At 37.2% G+C, this 18,899-nt stretch overlaps 1 protein-coding gene and 1 pseudogene across 1 annotated transcript in view; one reads left to right on the top strand and one right to left on the bottom strand.

Moving 5' to 3' along the window:
• Nucleotides 1-18,899, bottom strand: part of ZW10 (zw10 kinetochore protein) — a 32,561-nt gene that overhangs the window by 11,331 nt on the left and 2,331 nt on the right. The window contains exons 2-9 of the mRNA XM_065882747.1: nt 18,302-18,436; nt 13,573-13,674; nt 13,306-13,383; nt 12,675-12,834; nt 11,011-11,163; nt 10,402-10,593; nt 3,002-3,165; nt 1,909-2,091 (exon numbers count right to left, since the gene is read on the bottom strand). Of these exons, the coding sequence (XP_065738819.1) occupies nt 1,909-2,091; nt 3,002-3,165; nt 10,402-10,593; nt 11,011-11,163; nt 12,675-12,834; nt 13,306-13,383; nt 13,573-13,674; nt 18,302-18,436 (1,167 nt within the window). The remainder of the gene's footprint in view (nt 1-1,908; nt 2,092-3,001; nt 3,166-10,401; nt 10,594-11,010; nt 11,164-12,674; nt 12,835-13,305; nt 13,384-13,572; nt 13,675-18,301; nt 18,437-18,899) is intronic.
• On the top strand, nt 17,669-18,003 carry LOC136126392 (large ribosomal subunit protein eL42-like; annotated as a pseudogene).

Raw genomic sequence — 18,899 nt, 5'->3', positions numbered from 1 at the left:
GGACCTCCGTGGAAAAGTTCTGACGGAAGAAGCTCCAAGTCTAATAAAAATGTTTAAGTCATGAGACTTGCCATCTGTAAAATGGTATAATAACGTCTGCTTCATAGGGCTGTTATGACATTTAAATGAGAATACAAACATCCCAACTGGGAGAGGTGCTACTGGCATCTAGTGGGTAGAGATCAGGGATGCTACTAAACATCCTACAGGACAGGCCCCCAGAGCAAAGAATTATCTGGCCGCAAATGTCAACAGTGGCACTGCTGAGAAACTCTGATCTAGAGGAAGCTACATCATTAAGATTTGGGTACTTGGGGGGAAAATACAGTCTTATAAAATGTCAGAACTAGTTGAATAGGGAGTTCAGAGATTATCTAGTTCAATTCTGTCATATTATGGAAGAGGAAAATGAGGTCCAAAAAGGTTAAAAGATTTAGCCCAGAGTCACAAAGTGATCCAAGTAACAATCCTATTTATAACAAGGAGTTATAACAGAGTTAATGGGATATATATTAATTCATTTACCAAATATTTACTAAGTACATAGTAGTATGCACCAGGTATTTTCTTGATGCTACAGATACAACAGTAAACCAAACAGTAAAGAACAAAACAAACAGGAAAAAAAAAAAAAAAACAACCCTGCCCTCATAGAGCTTATTTTCTAGAGGGGGAAAAACAATAAATAATTCATATAGAATATTTACTGATAATAAGTGATATGACAAAAAATAAAGCAAGGAAAGAGTACAGGAAATAGCGGGAGGTCACAACCTTAAAAGATTGGTCAGGAATGGGAGCACGTCTGTGGTAATATCCCAAGCAGAGGGAAAAAGAGGTTCAAAAGTCCTGCAGCCAAATCAGCCTGGCAAACGAGCAGAGTGACTGAAGAGGAATGCAACAGGAGATGGAGTCAGAGAGGCAACAAGGGGACAGTTCACAGGAGGCCGTGCAGGCCACTGCAAGGCTACTGGGTCTTTCTCTGAATGAGACGGGAAGCCACTGGATTCTGTGCACAAGAGTGACATAAGTGATATTCATGTGAAAAACACCTGCAGCCCAGTTCCCGGTACTGAGTGCATTTCGGCTCCCTTAACCACCCAAGATTACATCAAAATGTGCTAATATCTGTGCACCTCAAATGGCTAATTTAATATTTTACTGAAGTGGACACTATAACAGGGTACCTAGCCCCAGGAAAATGGGGCATGACAGAAAGGACAGAGGGAGGGAGAGCGCAGTCCTCTCAGCGATAACAGATAAATGGCTGAGGAATTTTCTATTAAGGGCTTACCTTAGTGTATGTCTTCTTTTAATCTAAGTAACACCTTACATTTGTCAAATATTATTTTATATATGTAAGATGTTAAAAAAAATACACAGAATAATTTAAGGTCAAAGGAGTAAATTACCCTCAATGCAAATTAATTTGTCCACGGATTTTACAGGTAATTGTTTATACCATACAACGATCACATCTTTCTGTTTGTTTTTATTAACTTCAAAACTAGCACCTCTATTAGCGTAAGCAATGAAGTCAATATTTCACAACAGGATATAATCTCTGGATATAACAATACCTGTCACGAAACTGTGTACTAAATATTCAAGTGATAAAGTTGAGAAAACTCTATAGGTTGATATACTCTCTGATTTCAACAATAATCTATTACATTCACGTAGACTTTTTAACTTATACAATGCTTTTATGTGCATTATCTCATCTGGACCCCACAATACCCTACAAAAGACGTAGGAATTAGGACCCCTTTAAAGATGAGAAAACGAATGTTTAAGAAGATTAATAACTCGCCTCAATGAGCTCAGCAGTGCCCTTCCACTCTATCATAATCGTCTCAAAAATGAGCTGCTTCCTAATACAAGGTAACACCCTGTAACCCCCAGTACCTTCACAGTGTTGTGAATTTCAGAGGTCATTAGGTTTCTAGCTGCCACAATCACATCCTGACACTTCTTGTTAGCAAAATGAGAATTGACGTTACGGGCATATTTCAGCAAATCTGTAGTATTTCCTTTTAGAAACCTCATCTCCTTTAAGGCATTTTCAAATTCTTCAGTGGACTGTATGATCTGAGAAAGAAATGCAAGAGAAAAAAAAGGACAAGAATCAAATACATATGTTCCTTTCCAATATTAAAATTTCAAATCCAATGTATAGGAAAGAACAAGGACCAGCTGGTCATTGAAGTTTTAGAAAAGATCATCAATTACTAGGTATAAAAATATTATTCATTTTTTCTAGCCTTAAATTCAGGAGGAAGAGCATCTTCATTAGAAGTTTTTCACTCTGCTTAGTAAAGGTGCAAACATTTTTAAATAAATAAGACAGTAGGTCCCCCCTTATCCTCGGCTTCAGTTACCCACAGTCAACCATGGTCTGAAAATATTAAATGGAAAATTCCAGAAACAAACAATTCCTAAGTTTTAAACTGTGTGCTGTTCTGAGTAGCATGATGAAAAATTGCGCCGTCCTGCTCTGTCTTGCCCAGGATAGGAATCATCCTTTCGTCCAGCATATCCATGCTATGTACACTACCTGCCCATTAGTATAGGAAAAAACATAGTACATATGTGGTTCAGTACTATCCACAGGTTCAGGCCTTCACTGGGGGAACTGGAACGTAGCCCCAGAGATAAAGGGGGACTCTTGTGCTTACTGTAGTGTTCGAGGAAACACTAAAAAGAAGCCAAAAAGTAAAGCGTCACATAGTAGCTACTATAGCTGACACCAATAGAAAAACAATTGTTTTTCAAAAGTATCTTACTAAAGAAAACGTACTTAATAACGAAACATACTTCCCCACCCAATCAAAAGGTAGGAAGCCAGAAGAGACATGAAGTCAGAGGGGATTTGCCTCCACACTTTATGAATAATTTTCTTAAAGATGTCACTAAAGAACAAAAAATCTCCAAGGTAAACAAATGACACCAACAGGAACCTACGGTCTCTTCAAACCCTCTGTGGCACCTCTGCTCTTACCTCCTCATACTGCTGTAACTTGCTGCTATTTGTTGGGATAGAATAAACCAAACAATTTTTAATGAGGCACTCGGACAAGTCCTCCCAGATCACGTCACCAAGCATCTCGGCCAATACGATCTTGCATGTTTTTTCATTTTCTACTTCAGCAACAAGAGGCAAATCTGAATTCAAAAGAAAAAGTTTTAAACAAGAAACTCTTCACAGTCTGGACCTATTCTCAAATTGCCTAGTTTTCTAGAATTCTTTCATTTTAAGATGACAGGGCAGAAAACAGCACGAACAGTTCTCTAGCTATCTCAACAGACTACATGGGAAAAGCATGACACACAATTATTATTTTACTTTCACTGCTCAGATGAATCATCTGCACTGCGTGGCTGCCTGTGCTCTCTAACAATACGGTATTAAGCCACCCACGTTATCATCATCTACTGCTAATCCACAGACCTGATTATATGAAGCGCTCAGAAGTTCTGCATACCAAGGCGAAACTAGTCTAGAATAAAGTCCAAGTTCTCCAATAATAAATACATTTCTTTCATCTCTGCAAAGGATCTGAGTGTTTATCCTAAGTAAAATATCAATGAACACCTTACATTATAGCGTAATATCTGGCCTACCCAACAGAATACTTCAGTATCTCTTCCACGGTATATTTTATGGTGGCTTTTTCTAACACATTTTGAGGGAGTTATATTTAGAACATACCATTAATTAACTAAACAATATATAAGAACCTTAAAAGAAAGTGACCGTATTACCTCGGAGCCTTGAGATATCTTACAATATCCGAAGTCTAGGCCTGCACTGTCCGATATGACAGCAACCAGCCACATTTTGCTACCGAGCACTTGAAATGGGGCTGGTGTGACTGACGAACTCAATTTTTTTTAATTCTAAGCAATTTCAAATTAAGTTTAAAAATGGAAGCAAGGGTGTGTGGTTATAATGGGTAGCACAAGGGAGCCTTGTGGTGATAGAACAGTTCTATATCCTGACTGTGGTGGTAGTTACATGAATCTACACATGTAATAAAACTGCACAGAACTATTCACACATACAAATGAGTGCAAGTAAAACTGGAGAAATCTGAATAAGCTCTGTGAATCATAACAAAGTCCATTTCCTGGTTCTGATACTATACTATGGTTACACAAGATACTAACATTGGGGAAAACTGGGTGAAGAAGTACCTGGGACCGCTGTACGTTTTTTGAATTAAAATTTTAAACTAAAAAAAAAAAAAAAAGAGCCAGGAGCGTAAAATACTTTTCTGTTAAACACAATTTTGTTGCTTTGAAAAGACTATGCCTCGCTTTAACCATCGCATCATATAAGCTATTGTGTGTACTGTAGTGCTCACATCAGGCATGTGTATCACTTCTAGTATTTCTTATAAACACACCTTCGATGTAGATTCATTCCACTGGAATGACTGTTTTCCTATGCACCAGTGTAACATTGTAATGCATTTATTTGAATATTTTTCACATACAGCACAGGTTACAGTGATACCTATAATAAACTGAAAATGGTAGTAAAATTCAAATGCTTATTATTTTCACTATGATATATTTTTCTAGCTTAAGAAAATGATTATAAACAAACTTTTAAATTTAAAACTAAGGTACACTATTGATGCAGAATCAAGTGAAGGTGCAGAAGCTAGAAGAACTGGTAGAACAGTAAAGGAAAATACAGACTGGAAGAAAATATGCCATAAATTTTACAATAAATGGCAGCTGCAGCTTGCTAAAACAGAGCAAAACAAAACTTTTGCTGTGCAAAAAAATTTTTAAGATGATAAAGCAGACAATATTAAGAGAAATTTCAACAAATACATTAGGAATTTGTCAAGTTTCAAAGAAGAATTGACAAAATTAGTCACCTGAAATCACAATTAAATGTCCAACCCCAAATGTGATTTTAAGGGGATCTGAGCTTGTAAATTTAGCTAGCGATAAAATGACTTGGTAAAATCATTCCATACATTTTGGTAGCAAATTTATGCTGGTTTTTAAAAAATTAATTAGGGCACTTATCCATCTTTTTCTATGGACCAAAAGAGCTTGATTATCAAAGGGATTATCTGTAATTTGAAGAGTACCTAGAATGTAGCCACAAACCGTACGTGCCTGATGGTGGCCTTTTTAGTGGAAAATCTTTAACAACCTTTCAAATTTCTTCTACAACTACTTTTATGTTCAGAGTCTCTATTTCTTGGTAAATTTTAGTAGTGTATACTTTCTAGAAAATCATTCATGGCAAAAGCAAAATATGCTTGTTGTGACAAAGCCAACACCACGGAAGTTTACAAAGAGAAAGCCTAATTTTCCCTCTCCATACCCACAAGCTTCTCTCTCTCTCTCTGTGTCCAAGTAACCAGAGTTAAGAGTTTGGTTTGTATTCTTCCTCCCTTACGTTAATAATACACACACGCATACATGCATGCACACACGCAGACACATGATATAGACTAAACTGTGTCCCCCACAATTCATATGTTGAAGCCCTAGTCCCCAGTGTGACTGTACTCGGAGACAGGGCTCGCCTTTAAATAGGTCGTTAACGGTGGAGCCCTAATCCACTATGACTAGTGTCCTTTTAAGAAAAGGAGAGACATCAGGGATAAGCATGCAGAGAAGAAAGGCCATGTGAGGACAGTAAGAAGGCTGTCTGCAAGGCAAGGAGACAGGGCTCAGGAGAAACCAAATCTACTAACACCTTGATCTTGGACTTCCAGCCTCCAAAACTGTGAGAGAATAAATTTCTATTGTTTAAGCCACAGAGCCTGTGGAATTTTGTTATGGAAGCCCTAGCAAACTAATATAACATTCATATAAGGGGCTACTTCCTTTTTTATAAAATGGGTTTATGCCCTAGATTTTACATGTAACTTTTTTATCCCTTAAAAATAGATTGTGGCCATCTGTGAGGTCACTATATCTAGCTCCACTTCATTTCTTTTCAACAGCTGCACCATTCTTCAAATGATGCACATTCCAGTATGCAAGTATATACAGTACTCATACATGCAAACATATACACTGTTGATATCACATAGTAAGGAATTAAAAAGTGGGACACCTGGGTCAAAGCGATGTACATTTTAGCAGAACTATAGAGCTGCAGATTACTTTCTAAAAAACTCACTAGGGCTTCCCTGATGGCGCAGTGGTTGAGAGTCCGCCTGCCGATGCAGGGGATACGGGTTCGTGCCCCCGTCCGGGAAGATCCCACATGCCCCAGAGCGGCTGGGCCCGTGAGCCATGGCTGCTGAGCCTGCGCGTCTGGAGCCTGTGCTCCGCAATGGGAGAGGCCACAACAGTGAGAGGCCCGCGTACCGCAAACAAAAACAAAAACAAAAACAAACAAACAAAAAAAAAAACTCACTAAAGCGACGAAGGAGACTACCTTTGCATTTTCTTACCAAAAGTGTCTTACACAAATCTTTGAATTCTGTCAACCCTAGGGGTGAAACGTTCTACTTTGATGGTGTGATTTCCATTCCACTATTAGGGAGATTAAGCAATACATATTTTTTATTAACAACTTGCACCTTTTCTTCCATAAACTGCCTATTCATATTTTTTACCCTTTTTCTGTTATTATGTTCTCTCTTTCTTTGTAAAAAAAATCTTTGTATTAGCTCCTTGTCTGCTAATGTACTGCAAATATTTTCTCCCAGTATAATATTATCTTTTGACTTTGTTTATGGCATTGTTTACCATACAGAATTTAACATTTATATGTAGTCAAATTTATCAATCATTTCCTTTATGCATTCTGAGCTTCCTGAGAATATTTAAGTCTTCTTGTAAATTTTCTTCTAACATTTTTATTGTTTTACCGTTTGCATATAGGGATTTAATTTATCTGGAATGTATCTCTGTATGAAGTACGAAGCAGGAATCTAACTTTGTCTTATTCCATGTAGCCAATTTTGCTAGCACCGTTATTTAATAAACCATCTGTCTCACTAAACTGAAATGTGACTTTGATCAAATGGTAAATTCTCATTTATTCTTGGCTCTACCTCTGGACGCTTTTTCATTCCACTGATCTTCCTATGTCAAGAACATAGTTTTAATTATAAAATTCTCCAACTAGTGTTTTGCAAATCTTTATTAGCAAGTCTCATAAATATATTTTTTGATGTAAGCTCTAGAGTAATTAATTTGTCAAGTTGGAAAAATATATAACAAGAATCTGATTGGGAATGTTTTAAATTTATACATTATTTTGGAATGAGCTGACAATTTTTTGAGACTGTCTTCTAATCCACGATAGCCTCCCCTTACTTTACGCCCTCAATAAGTTTTATGCTTTCCCTTACATGTATTCTTCCCATTCTTATTAAATTTATCTTTTAAGAATTTCATAGATTTTATTGCCATTATAAATAAGATATCTTTATACTTTAATTTATAACTGATTGTTACTAGCTTGGAGAGAAACTGATTTCTATAGATTTATACTATACCTAGGCAACTTAGTAAATGTCTTACTAATTATTAAAGTTTTAGTAGTCTTTTGTTTTTTTAGGTATACAATTACACCATTTACAAGTAAAGATAAATTCTTCTCCTTATTTTAATATTCATACTTATTTTCTCTTCTTTGCATCAGCCATAACCCCTAAAACAATGTTAACGAATATTAATAATAATGTGCATTCCTGACTTAAAACTGATTTTAATGGAAATAAAGTTTTTAATCCTTTAATAGATGCTTGTTGCTGGCTTTTTAGAAGCAATTAGCTTCAAAATTAATTACTTTAAAAAAATCAATAAAGTATAACATAATTATGCAAAGTGGTCTATTATACAGCTATATACTTTACTTCATCATTTCCCTATTCTTCAAGATTTCATGACTTTCCAGTATTTCAATATTATAAGTAACATTATGATGAACATCCTTATACATAAATGGTTTTATATATTTAAGATTATTTCTTCAAGGCAGACTCCTAGAAGTTGAAACCTTGGTTTAAAGGATATAAACATTTTAAGGCTTTTTATATATTTTGCCAAATTATTTCCAAAAGAATTTTTTTCTCCTCTTTTAAAAGCTCCTTTGCTGTTGGTACAATGATGCTTAGTAAGACAGAAAACTTGGGAGAAAAAAATACATATTTAAAAGATGAAAAGAGCATAAAACCAAAGACAAACATAAGACGGAAGGCAAAAATCTTTATGAAGTTTCAGAATAACTAAAATCCAAAGAAAGTAGAGGATTCCAAAAAGAACTAAGGCCACAAAATATGATCCTCAGGTTTTATTTAGGGCAAGAAGATGAAGGAAGGGAATACTGACTGAAAGACAGTAAAGAGATTAGAAGAGCACCTAGCAACAGTGAGTTGTCTTCTGCTCTGAATATCCTAGGTACTAAGAAAACTTACAAATAAAACACTAGGTTGAATACTTAAATGGACCAACGTCAAACTGGAAAGAGGTTTCTATGGAATTCCCCAGAGCACCCTCTGATCTAGCCCTATCCTAGGTAATAGTACCATCACTGACTCAGATTAAACTGTAAGAAAACATGATTATCAATTATGCATTCGATATGAAGTAGAAAGCATATTGTAAAATTTTATCAAGTAAAATTTAACAAAGATTAATGTTAATGCCAAAAAAGCAAGTACAAGATGGGAAAGCAGCAGTTTGCACTGAGTATGACATAGGATTTTCACTGACGTCAAGCTCAATAAGTGAACTGTGTAATAATACCCTTTGGCTATACTAACAGAAGCATGAAACTGAGAATGAGGGTGTGAAGAATCCCATACTATTCTGAATTGGTTCGGACTATACTTAGAATACTTTGTTCTGTTTTGAACACCATACTTTAATAAAAGGACTATGGAAGAAATGGAATATATTCACAGAAGATCAGTGAAGATAAGAGGAACTTAAAAAACTATTTCATTAAAAAAATAAAACTAAAGATGTTTTATATTGGTGATAAGATGTAGGCAACATAATAACAGCTACTATAAAGAATTTGAAAGTCCATCATGTGTAATAAGAATTAGACTTCTATATAGCTCCACATACTAGAAACAGCATCAGTAAAGCAGATATTACAGGGCATATATTTTGAACATATTTTTTAAACAACTACCCTAAAGATTTAAGTTCCAAAATGGTCATTTTGGCAATAGCATTTAAGAAAGGAGATACAATTTTTTTAAAAAACCAACAAACAAAAACTTCATAGTACTCAGAGTTGTCCAGAGGTAGGATGGAATGCCTCAAGAGGAAGTGAGTTCCTTCTCACTAAAGGTGCTCAAGTTTGTTATACGACCAATTGATGGGAGTGTTACAGAGGAGAGTCGAGCATCAGAGATATCTGTATTGCGTCACCTTTCTAGTTCCTTCCAATCCTTGGATACTTTGCTTACAACTCTTTTTTTATATCTAATAAAAATAAGGGTGGATTATCTCCCTAAGTAAAGGAATAAGAAGAAAACGACCTTGGGTTTTTGTAATTTATGCAAGCCTTAAAATTTTTTATTCTCTGCTGTCAAAACTAGAAAGAATTCCTTGCTCTACATATAAATTATTTATATATAAATAAAGAATGTCTGTATGTGTATAACTGAGTCACTTTGCTGTACAGCAGAGATTGGCAAAACATTGTAAATCAACTGTACTTTGATTTAAAAAAAATAAATTTATATATAAATAAATTATGTTGACTGCCAGAAAGGCATACAAACAATAGCAGCGTTTCTTTTTCATTTTCTCCACAGCAAGAATGCTTAATTTGACTATTCAATAAGACAACTGAGGAAAGCAAAAAGAAGGTAAGTCAAATAGACTAAAACCAACAGTATTATAACAAAACACCAGAAGAAATTTTACTTTTAGTAGTGTGACAGCCAAAAAATGATTCAAGCAACATAGAAACTATTTCAAGGGTGAATATATAAAGATCTAACCAGTAGGCTGAGATGGAATGAAATTCATTGCCTATGTTAAACCTATTTTGTTTATATCAACTAGGTTGACGGGGATTTTCCCATCAAAAGATATAAAACAGCACTTGGTTCATTTCTGCTTCTCCGATAACTAAAGCAAGAGTCCCAAAATGTGATGTTCCTAGAAGTCCCACGAGGGAAATGCATCCCAAAATTCAACTAAATATTACAAACACAGACTCTAGGGCACCACTAAAGACCCTACTTGTCAACCCAGGGCAGAGAAGGAATGCCAAATAGAGCAAGAAATAAAAAGGTAACTACTTTGTTCCCATGACATAATTTACTCACGTCTGATCCGCCATTCACTCAGATTGCTGACATCTTTATCCACTTTAAAATAATATTTACTTTCAAACACCATATCGACTTCTCTAAAATATAAAAGCACTGCCTTGGGGATACATACCTAGAAGTTGTTTCTGGACCACTTCCAGTACCAGTCTGATCTTGGCAAAAACTTCAGATGGCGATGGATGTTCCAAGTCAGTCATCACAGATTCAAAACGAATGATAATGATGTTAGGTTGGCTTTCTACCACAGCAAAAAGGGATGGGCAAGATGCCAGAGGCCTAAGGATATACTTCAGCAGCATCTGACCTGAAAGTTTTATGAACACTCATAAAAAATAAATCACGTCAAAGAAAAAAAGATCTTCGAGCCTGACAACAAAAATACATATACCATGACATTACACAACACCCATTATGCACTGCAGGTTTTCCCACTGAAGTTTCCCAGATTGTCTACAGATTTTTATGTAAATTATTCAAAACATCAAATAAAATAAATACCAGCAGCTACTTTAAAAAAAAAAAAAAGAAAAGAAAAAAGGAAAGGATCTAAGCCCTTAATGAAAAGTGTAATATTTATACAATTCCACTTGATAAATCATGAGGCCAAACCCTATGATCCATCATCAATATTATTCAGAGAATACTGATCACTTTTCTGTCATTCCTTTAACAACGGACCTTCTGAAATTTCATGTAAATGAAACAAAGTATTATGCCTTACCAAATGACTTAAGCTTGGTATGTAGCTCCCCAAGAAGAGAAAATGCCAAGAGGACAGAACTGATGGGTGGCACGGGGGTCTTCTCTTCTTTCTGAGATTGTTCAGCGCATAAATGAAGTTCTGTTTGTAGGCAAGATTCCAAGTTGCTGATATCTAAGAAAAAGGGAAAAAATATCAGCTGTCTCAGCAATACAAGATGTTCCCATTTCTATTCCTGAGAGCCCACCGTCTACTAAGAGTCCTAAATATGTGGTTTTACTACAATACACTTCTAATGCAATCAAATATGAATTACTACATACATGTCCTCGGCATCACTTTAAAACAGGAAATTACTTCCTTTGATATGTTCAAAGAATCAAACTGAGTGCCAAAGTAAGATGATGTGCATACAATAACTGCTTACTAAATATGTGTTGAGAATGGATAAACAACAAGGTCCTACTGTATAGCATAGGGAACTATATTCAATATCCTGTGATAAACCATAATGGAACAGAATGTAAAAAAGTATGTATTTATATTTATAACTGAATCGCTTTGCTGTACAGCAGAAATTAACACATTGTAAATCAACCATACTTCAATTAAAAAAAAGAATGTTCTGAATGACAGAATGAAGGCAAAGAATAAAAAGTGAGATCCTAGTTTCAATTAAGGCCTCCTATTCTATGTTCCCTCTTATGAAGTAAAGAGAACAGCCTGCCAAACAAGTTTAACAGGGTGTGTTACAACAAAGAATTAACACACCTGCCACCTTCTCTTAATTTTACAGTCTGCTTGGAAATAGAATCCAAAATTTTCTAGATGACTTCCTTGAAAATACCTAATACATATAGGGTGGGGTATGTGTGTGTGAGTGTGTATGTGCGTGTGTGCACGCATGCGTGTGTGTACACACATACATATACAATGTATTTGAAGGCCATAGTGGATATGGGAAAGGGAGCAAGGGGAGACTGTGAGGTTTCCCCTGAAACAGACTAAATTTCAAGATTAAATGCTGGAAAATACACCAGGTTTAATGGCATGTCCTTCCCATATACCCTCAGAGGTTTTACTTTGTGTAAACAAGATATCAAAGAGGGCTCACACCCAGAGGTGGGCAGAGGGGCTGAGAGCCAAGTAGTATAAATAAAAGCCAGGGCCAGAGTTATCCTGTTTCTTCATCTTGCAAAGCATCCCCCATCTCATGATTTTGTCACCATTTTTCTCCAAGGACTGAAAAAAACTGGGCCAAACTCCTATCCCTTTCCTTAGCAAGAGGGAAAAAATGGTTGAACAGCTTCTTTAAGCTTTCTAGAAAAGATAAACTGCTGGGATTAGAGCTTTGGGAATGGGCACATCCTACGATGCAGTGGAAACTGTGTGGTCTTAAAGTGCTACCACCTCCTCTACCACAGCCTCACCACCTGGACCCCTCCCAATCATCTTCTCTCTTCTCTGCTCCTTCCCAGTGAAAGGGACAGAAAGAGAAATGTACGGGAAGTAACAAGCATTTTGGTCCTAACAAGCATTCTGCTTAACATGAGAACTCAATATAGAATTGCAAAATTAATTAATGAAACCTTCCTCTCTCCCAACATAAAATATTTGGAATATATTCAGAGGCCAAACTGGTTCAGGCAGATTAAGCAAAGCAGTCCACCTGAGGTCAGCAGCACCTTTTGATGGTGGGAACTTCCACACAATCAGCTTCTGCCACTCTTCTCCAAGGTGATAAAGTATGTTCTGTTTCTGTATTGTAAGCTCCATGCTGAGAGATTTCAGTATTTTTAAATCAAAGCATTTTCTGGATTTTAATAACTTCAAGCATATCTGTGCCTGGTAGTGAAATGGAATCATTGTTAACATTTCATCTGGACTCTAGGCAATTAGAATATATTTGTATAATGATAAGGAATACATGCAACACAAAATTTACTTAAAACAAGAATAGTACTAGACTTCTCTGGTGGCACAGTGGTTAAGAATCTGCCTGCCAATGCAGGGTACATGGGTTCGAGCCCTGGTCCGGGAAGATGCCACATGCAGTGGAGCAACTAAGCCCGTGCGCTACAACTACTGAGCCTGTGCTCTAGAGCCCGCGTGCCACAATTACTGAAACCCACGCACCTAGAGCCCGTGCTCCACAGTGAGAGAAGCCACTGCAATGAAAAGTAGACCCTGCTCGCCACAACTAGAGAAAGCCCGCGCGCAGCAACAAAGACCCAATACAGCCAATAAATAAATTAATTAATTTTTAAAAAAAAGAACAGTACTAATTGCTCATGCTTTAGAGAAAGTGTTTAATACCTCTTCTAGACGCTGAGCAGCAGTAACATACTTCTTCTCTGCCAATGCACAATTATAGTCCTCAATAGCAGTAGAAAACTGAAAAGATAAGTATAGTAATCAGGTATTTTATTTTATACATCCTACTATTTCAAATCTGTCTGCTTGTTTATTTTTAAACTATGAAAGAATACCACATAGGGGATACCCATTGAATGATAAGACAATTGGAAAAAAAAATAACTTTCTCACCACCAAAACACTAAAGTTTGATTTGAGTATACTGACCTCGTGTAGCTGTCTAAGTAAACTTAGGACTACCGAGTCTCTTTCCAACTGTTGCTTCAAGTCTGTAAATTCAGCAGTTGATACGTGAAGATCCCGGCGAACCTAAGTCACACACCAAAGACAAGTACTTTTAAGCTATACTATACTTAAGAAATGAAACTTTTACTGTAATCAATAAGCTTTATTAGGTGAATATAATTCATGATGAAATTTAAATGCTGGTTAAGACTGGAATAAAAATCACAGAATGTAGTAGGAAGAGACTTTAAGTGATCCACTTAGCCCAAACCCTTATCCTATGCAGGAATACCCGTTCCCATCAACATAATATCTTCCTGTCACCATGTATTCTTAGTTTAAGCAGTTATCTTTCATCAAAGAACTCATCCACCTGGATTACTGGTATCCCCACTGCCAAGTGATAATTCATTCTTCAGTTGAATAGTTCTAACTAATAGAAAGATTTCTCTACATTGAGTGAGAACCCGCCTCCCATTCTGTCCCACCTTTTCAGAGACTTTGCACTATCAATTATTTCCTCTCTTCTCTATCTTTTACTTCTCCCTAAGTCATTCTCCATTCCAATTATGTGAATACCTATTAGAGCATGGCTCCTCCCATCAGATTTAAATATGATCTAAAATCTCCCCCAACTCTATGAAAAAGTATCCTCCACCTTAGCAACCACCCTATTTCTCGGTAGCTACTTGATTTCTCTCCTCCCTCTCACAAACAAGCTTCTTGCAAGAGTGATCCATACTCACTGTCTTTACCTTCTCACCTCTCATTCACTCTATAACTCACGTGATCTGGTTTCTACCCCTGCCATTCCACCAAAGCTGTTCCAAAGCAGTTGGTGCCAAAATACCAAGCAAATCCTTGCTGCTAAATCCAAAGCATATGTAACCAGTATTACCTTGCATCAGTACACTGCTACTTTCCTTCCCTTAGTTCTATGACACCAATATCTACTCGTTTTCCTCCTGGTTCTTTGGCCATTCCTCTTCATCTTCTTTTGGGAGCGAAATTTCCCCTCTGATCACTTCACACACGCTGATATTCCTTTCTCCCTGGCCCTCTCATTACTCTGAACCAATGGTTCTCAAAAAATAAACGTTTTTTTTTTGAACCCACCCTGATCCAGGGTCGTTTGGCAATGTCTAGAGACATCTGGCGTGCCACGATCGAGGGCGCTCTACTAGCACCTAGTGAGTAGAGGCCAGGGTTAGTACTGAACACCTTCCAGTGTACCGGATAGGCCCCCACAGCAAAGAACGTCCGGCCCCAGATACCAGCTGTGCCTGTACTGAAAAGCCCTGCTCTCCATGCTGTCTCTAGGCAATCTCATCCATTCTCATAGTTTCAACTTCTAAGTGCAGCTACCTCATGTCCACACCATTTTCCTAACATCCAAATATATATATGGATGGCGTGACATGCAAACTATCCTCTAAAATCCATTCTCCCACTCTCCCACAGTAACAGCGCAAGGCTACACAGCTAGACTATATGTACTAGTGCCCTGCACAGTCAGGTGTGACCACGTGTCTAAGATCCCACCAATGCAATATAAGCAGAAGTGATGTGTACCATTTCCAAGTCTTAAGAAAACAGATGTGTTTCCTCTATTCCCTCTATTTGACCTTAACCTGCAGCTATAACTGGACATGGGGAGAGACCAACTTCAACCATGCAAACAACAAAACCCTAGAGCAGTGTTTCTCAAACTATAACATGCATACACACATATTGCTTGGTGAATCTTATTTAAGTACAGATTCTAATTCAGTAGGTCTGGGATGGGGCCTGAGATCCTCCACGTCTAACAAGCCACCAGGTGTTGCCGATTCCGCTGCCCTACAGACCGTTGGAAGACAATTCTTTAGGAGTCTCTCACATTTCTGCACTATCTTGCAAGTGAAGCAGTTGACTGTCTTTTGTTCTGGACTATCTTTTCAAAAACGTTTGTGTAGTAAACAGCTTGAAAAATAGAGATGGCGTTTTCCTCCATAGCAAAAAGCCAGCATGCTCACTACCCGTTAGAAAAGGTTCAGGTTCCCTAAGCACAGAAGTTCTCTTCTATCCATACAGCCCACTGCACACTGCCCTGTAGAAACTGGGGCTTGCAGCACTGTGCAAAAACGTTCATCCTCTGGCTACCGCTGTGAGTAATAAACGGTCCTTCACAGTTCTTGACACAGACTACACTACAGTAGCCAGGCCCCGGGTTGTAGAATCAGCCTGCTAGCCTAGACACTACGATTGAAAAATATGTATCTTGTTTAAGCCACTGCATTTCAAGTTCCCGCCCAGCCCCATCTTTCTTTACAAGAGTCTAGCCTCCATCTTCATACAATCCAACCGTGCAGCTCCATTTGTATACCCCACAGGCACCCCATATTTAAACTCAGCAAAAACCTACTCCTCCTCTAGATTCTGTTTCAGTGAATGACACATCAATGACCTAGTTCCCCAGTTATCTTTGACTCCGTAGTCTTTCACCCCCCATAGCAACAAATCCCAGAGATCCTATATCTTTTCAAAGTCCCTAGGATTCGTCCACTTTTCTCCACCCCCACTGCCATTGACGATGGAGCAGGTTGCATCCTGTCTTGCCTGATTACTTTAACTGCCTCCTAATGCTTTAAGTGCCTTCTCATTTCCCAGTCTCTTTTCCCTCAAGTCCCTTCTTCAGATTGCAAGCAGAATGGGATTCCTAAAACTCAAATCTGACATCACTCTCTTGCTTAAACTCTTCCATGGCTTCCACAGGGCCATCAAGATAACGTCCTTACTACTTAAACTGATACACACAGTCCTTGCTTACCTTTTTAATCTCATCTCATGTCTCCTCCCGCCACACTCTCTAAATATCTGTCATATGGAATACTTGCAGCTCTCCAAAAGTGACACCTCTCCACTACCTCCATGCCTCTATTATGCTGTCTCCTATGCCTGCCTAAACATTCCTCCTTCATCTTTTGCTTAATTACCTGCCACTTCAGATTTTGGTTTGGACACTACTTCCTACAGAAAGCCATCCTTAGCTATATCTGCTCTCTTTAACTGGATTATTCCAATTTTAGTGTATATCACAGTATTTTATTCATCTATAACAGGCATAAGATTCACATTTTGAAATAAAACACTGTCTAGTTCACCAACTACCACAGTATCTGGCACCTTGCAGATGCTCAATAAATATATCAAATATATATATAAACAAATATATATATAAACTCAATAAACACCTTTATAATGTCCACCTATTGAATCTAATTCCCCGTCTCTAGCCACAAATTTGAATCTTTCTCCCATATGAAAATACTGGGCTGCAAATATTGGAAGTGTTTTTCATTGAAGCTAAACACCCTGAGTTTCGTCACTGTTCTTCAGATGGTACAGTGTTCAGGCCTGGACCCTCTCATCGAGACCAGTCACCTTTCAAAACGTAACAACCAGAACTGAATAAATTTCACCAGCCATAATCTGGCCAGCAAAACATACAAAGAGCCCATTACTCTCTTGTTCCAGACACTTCATTTCTAACAGCACAGTCTAAGATTGCACTGTTGACTCATTTGTCTGACAATACACTTTGAAAATATTATTTGAACTGTGCCAGAGTTGTAGAGTAATGGATTTATTTTTATTCAAACCTCTAACCAGAATGACTGGTAAACTCACTGTTAAATAGATTTTCTAGGTAGCTAGTGGTTTCCCCACTTGTGATTCAAGTTTTTATAGAGAATTTTTAAAAATACATCTGTCCTCTTTCCTTCTTTGGTAACTATCACATAGAGAAGAGACTTGGTGTCTTTCCTTTAGGACCTTGAGAGTACCTCAACATCCTGATTTTGGATATCAATGCACCCTGACTGATAATTTAGAAATTGAGGTACAAGACACCTACTTTATTTAAATCTCTAATATCAGCTTGATTTTTTTCAACTGCTTTTTTTTCCTAAAAGGAAACAGCAAGGGAAAAATCCTGGTGAGATAATATATGTGAAAAATATTTTTTATATTATAAAATGGATATTCCTGTTTCCAGACAGGCTTACTTCTTTGCAATGACAGCGCTCTGGCAAACGTGATGAACATTCTTAAAACCTGCCAAACTTTCCATAAGAAGTATAGCAAGCACTAGCCCCACAAAGTGACACAGTACAAGATGGGCAGGGATTCTGTGCATGTCCAGGGAAAGTGGCTTTATGACAGGAAGTAGAGTGGTTGTGATTGGCGATCTGAGCCAATTTCCCAGAAGAAGGCCGAAAGAAAAGATTGTGCTGAAGCTTTAATATGCTGAGGCCAGCTGCAGATATAAGAGAATGCTTGCCATTAAGAGATAAGCATTTTAAAGTAGGAGATGATAAGGGAAAAGGCCAAATTATACACTTCTATGCTTCATCTGTTTTTGTTTTATTATGAAGACAATAAAATCCTGAGATTATTTTTTAATTTATAAAGTGCTATTAAAATGCAAGACATTATTATTATAGCTTAAAATGTTTTTTTCTTACCATAAAAAAGAAATTGTTTAAAGTATAGTTTTGGAAAATATTTGTATTTTAAAACTGGACGTTACCCTAAAATCATCTAATTCAACTTCCATTTACCAATAAGGAAAGCGAGGTCTTTAAAAGTTGTATAAAACTGAATTGTCTTAGAAATCAGGAAGTTGAACTGCCTCCCTACAAACCTACCCTATATAACAAACTATTCTTACCTCACTCTCTATCCTGGATTTCAGCAGGTCAATGTCATCAGATAGCTTATCCACTTGGGTAACCAGGTCCTGTGCACTTTGCATGCTAGGCAGGAATTCACTGTACTTCTTGCTGATCATACTGCATACCTCGCCCTATTATATAGGATGGAAAAATTACAATGAGATGAGTAGGGAACTCTGTTAAAATACATAGCTCATCTTCTATTAGGTATCTTCCAAGTTAGGGCCTTCTTGCCAGTTACCAACACCCATTCACTTTCCCTCCAAGCCAACGGGTTTCCTCAAAAAACACATTTCTCCCACTGTTAAGAGTCCCATAACACGACTAGGGTGCAAGAAGGCAATGATCACCAAATGCCAACTGTGCCCAAGAGCTGTACAAACACTGAAAAAGAGAAACGAAGAGACAAAAATTCTCATTTTGAACTATTATCAGCTCAGACTATAGCCACTAATTTTAATCACACCTAATAGAAAAAAAAGTAAATGGATAAATTAAACCCATAATCTGTATACCTCAATGGATTTATGAATTTCTATTCTCTTGCTTATAAAATTGTAAGGCCTAATCTTAAAACCCTAAATTTTCTTTTAA

The sequence above is a fragment of the Phocoena phocoena genome, chromosome 8 (genome assembly GCF_963924675.1).
Source record: "Phocoena phocoena chromosome 8, mPhoPho1.1, whole genome shotgun sequence".
In the NCBI taxonomy this organism is placed as follows: Eukaryota; Metazoa; Chordata; class Mammalia; order Artiodactyla; family Phocoenidae; genus Phocoena; species Phocoena phocoena.
The sequence above is the reverse complement of the archived record's forward strand: the minus strand, read 5'-3'. Positions and strand labels throughout refer to the sequence as shown.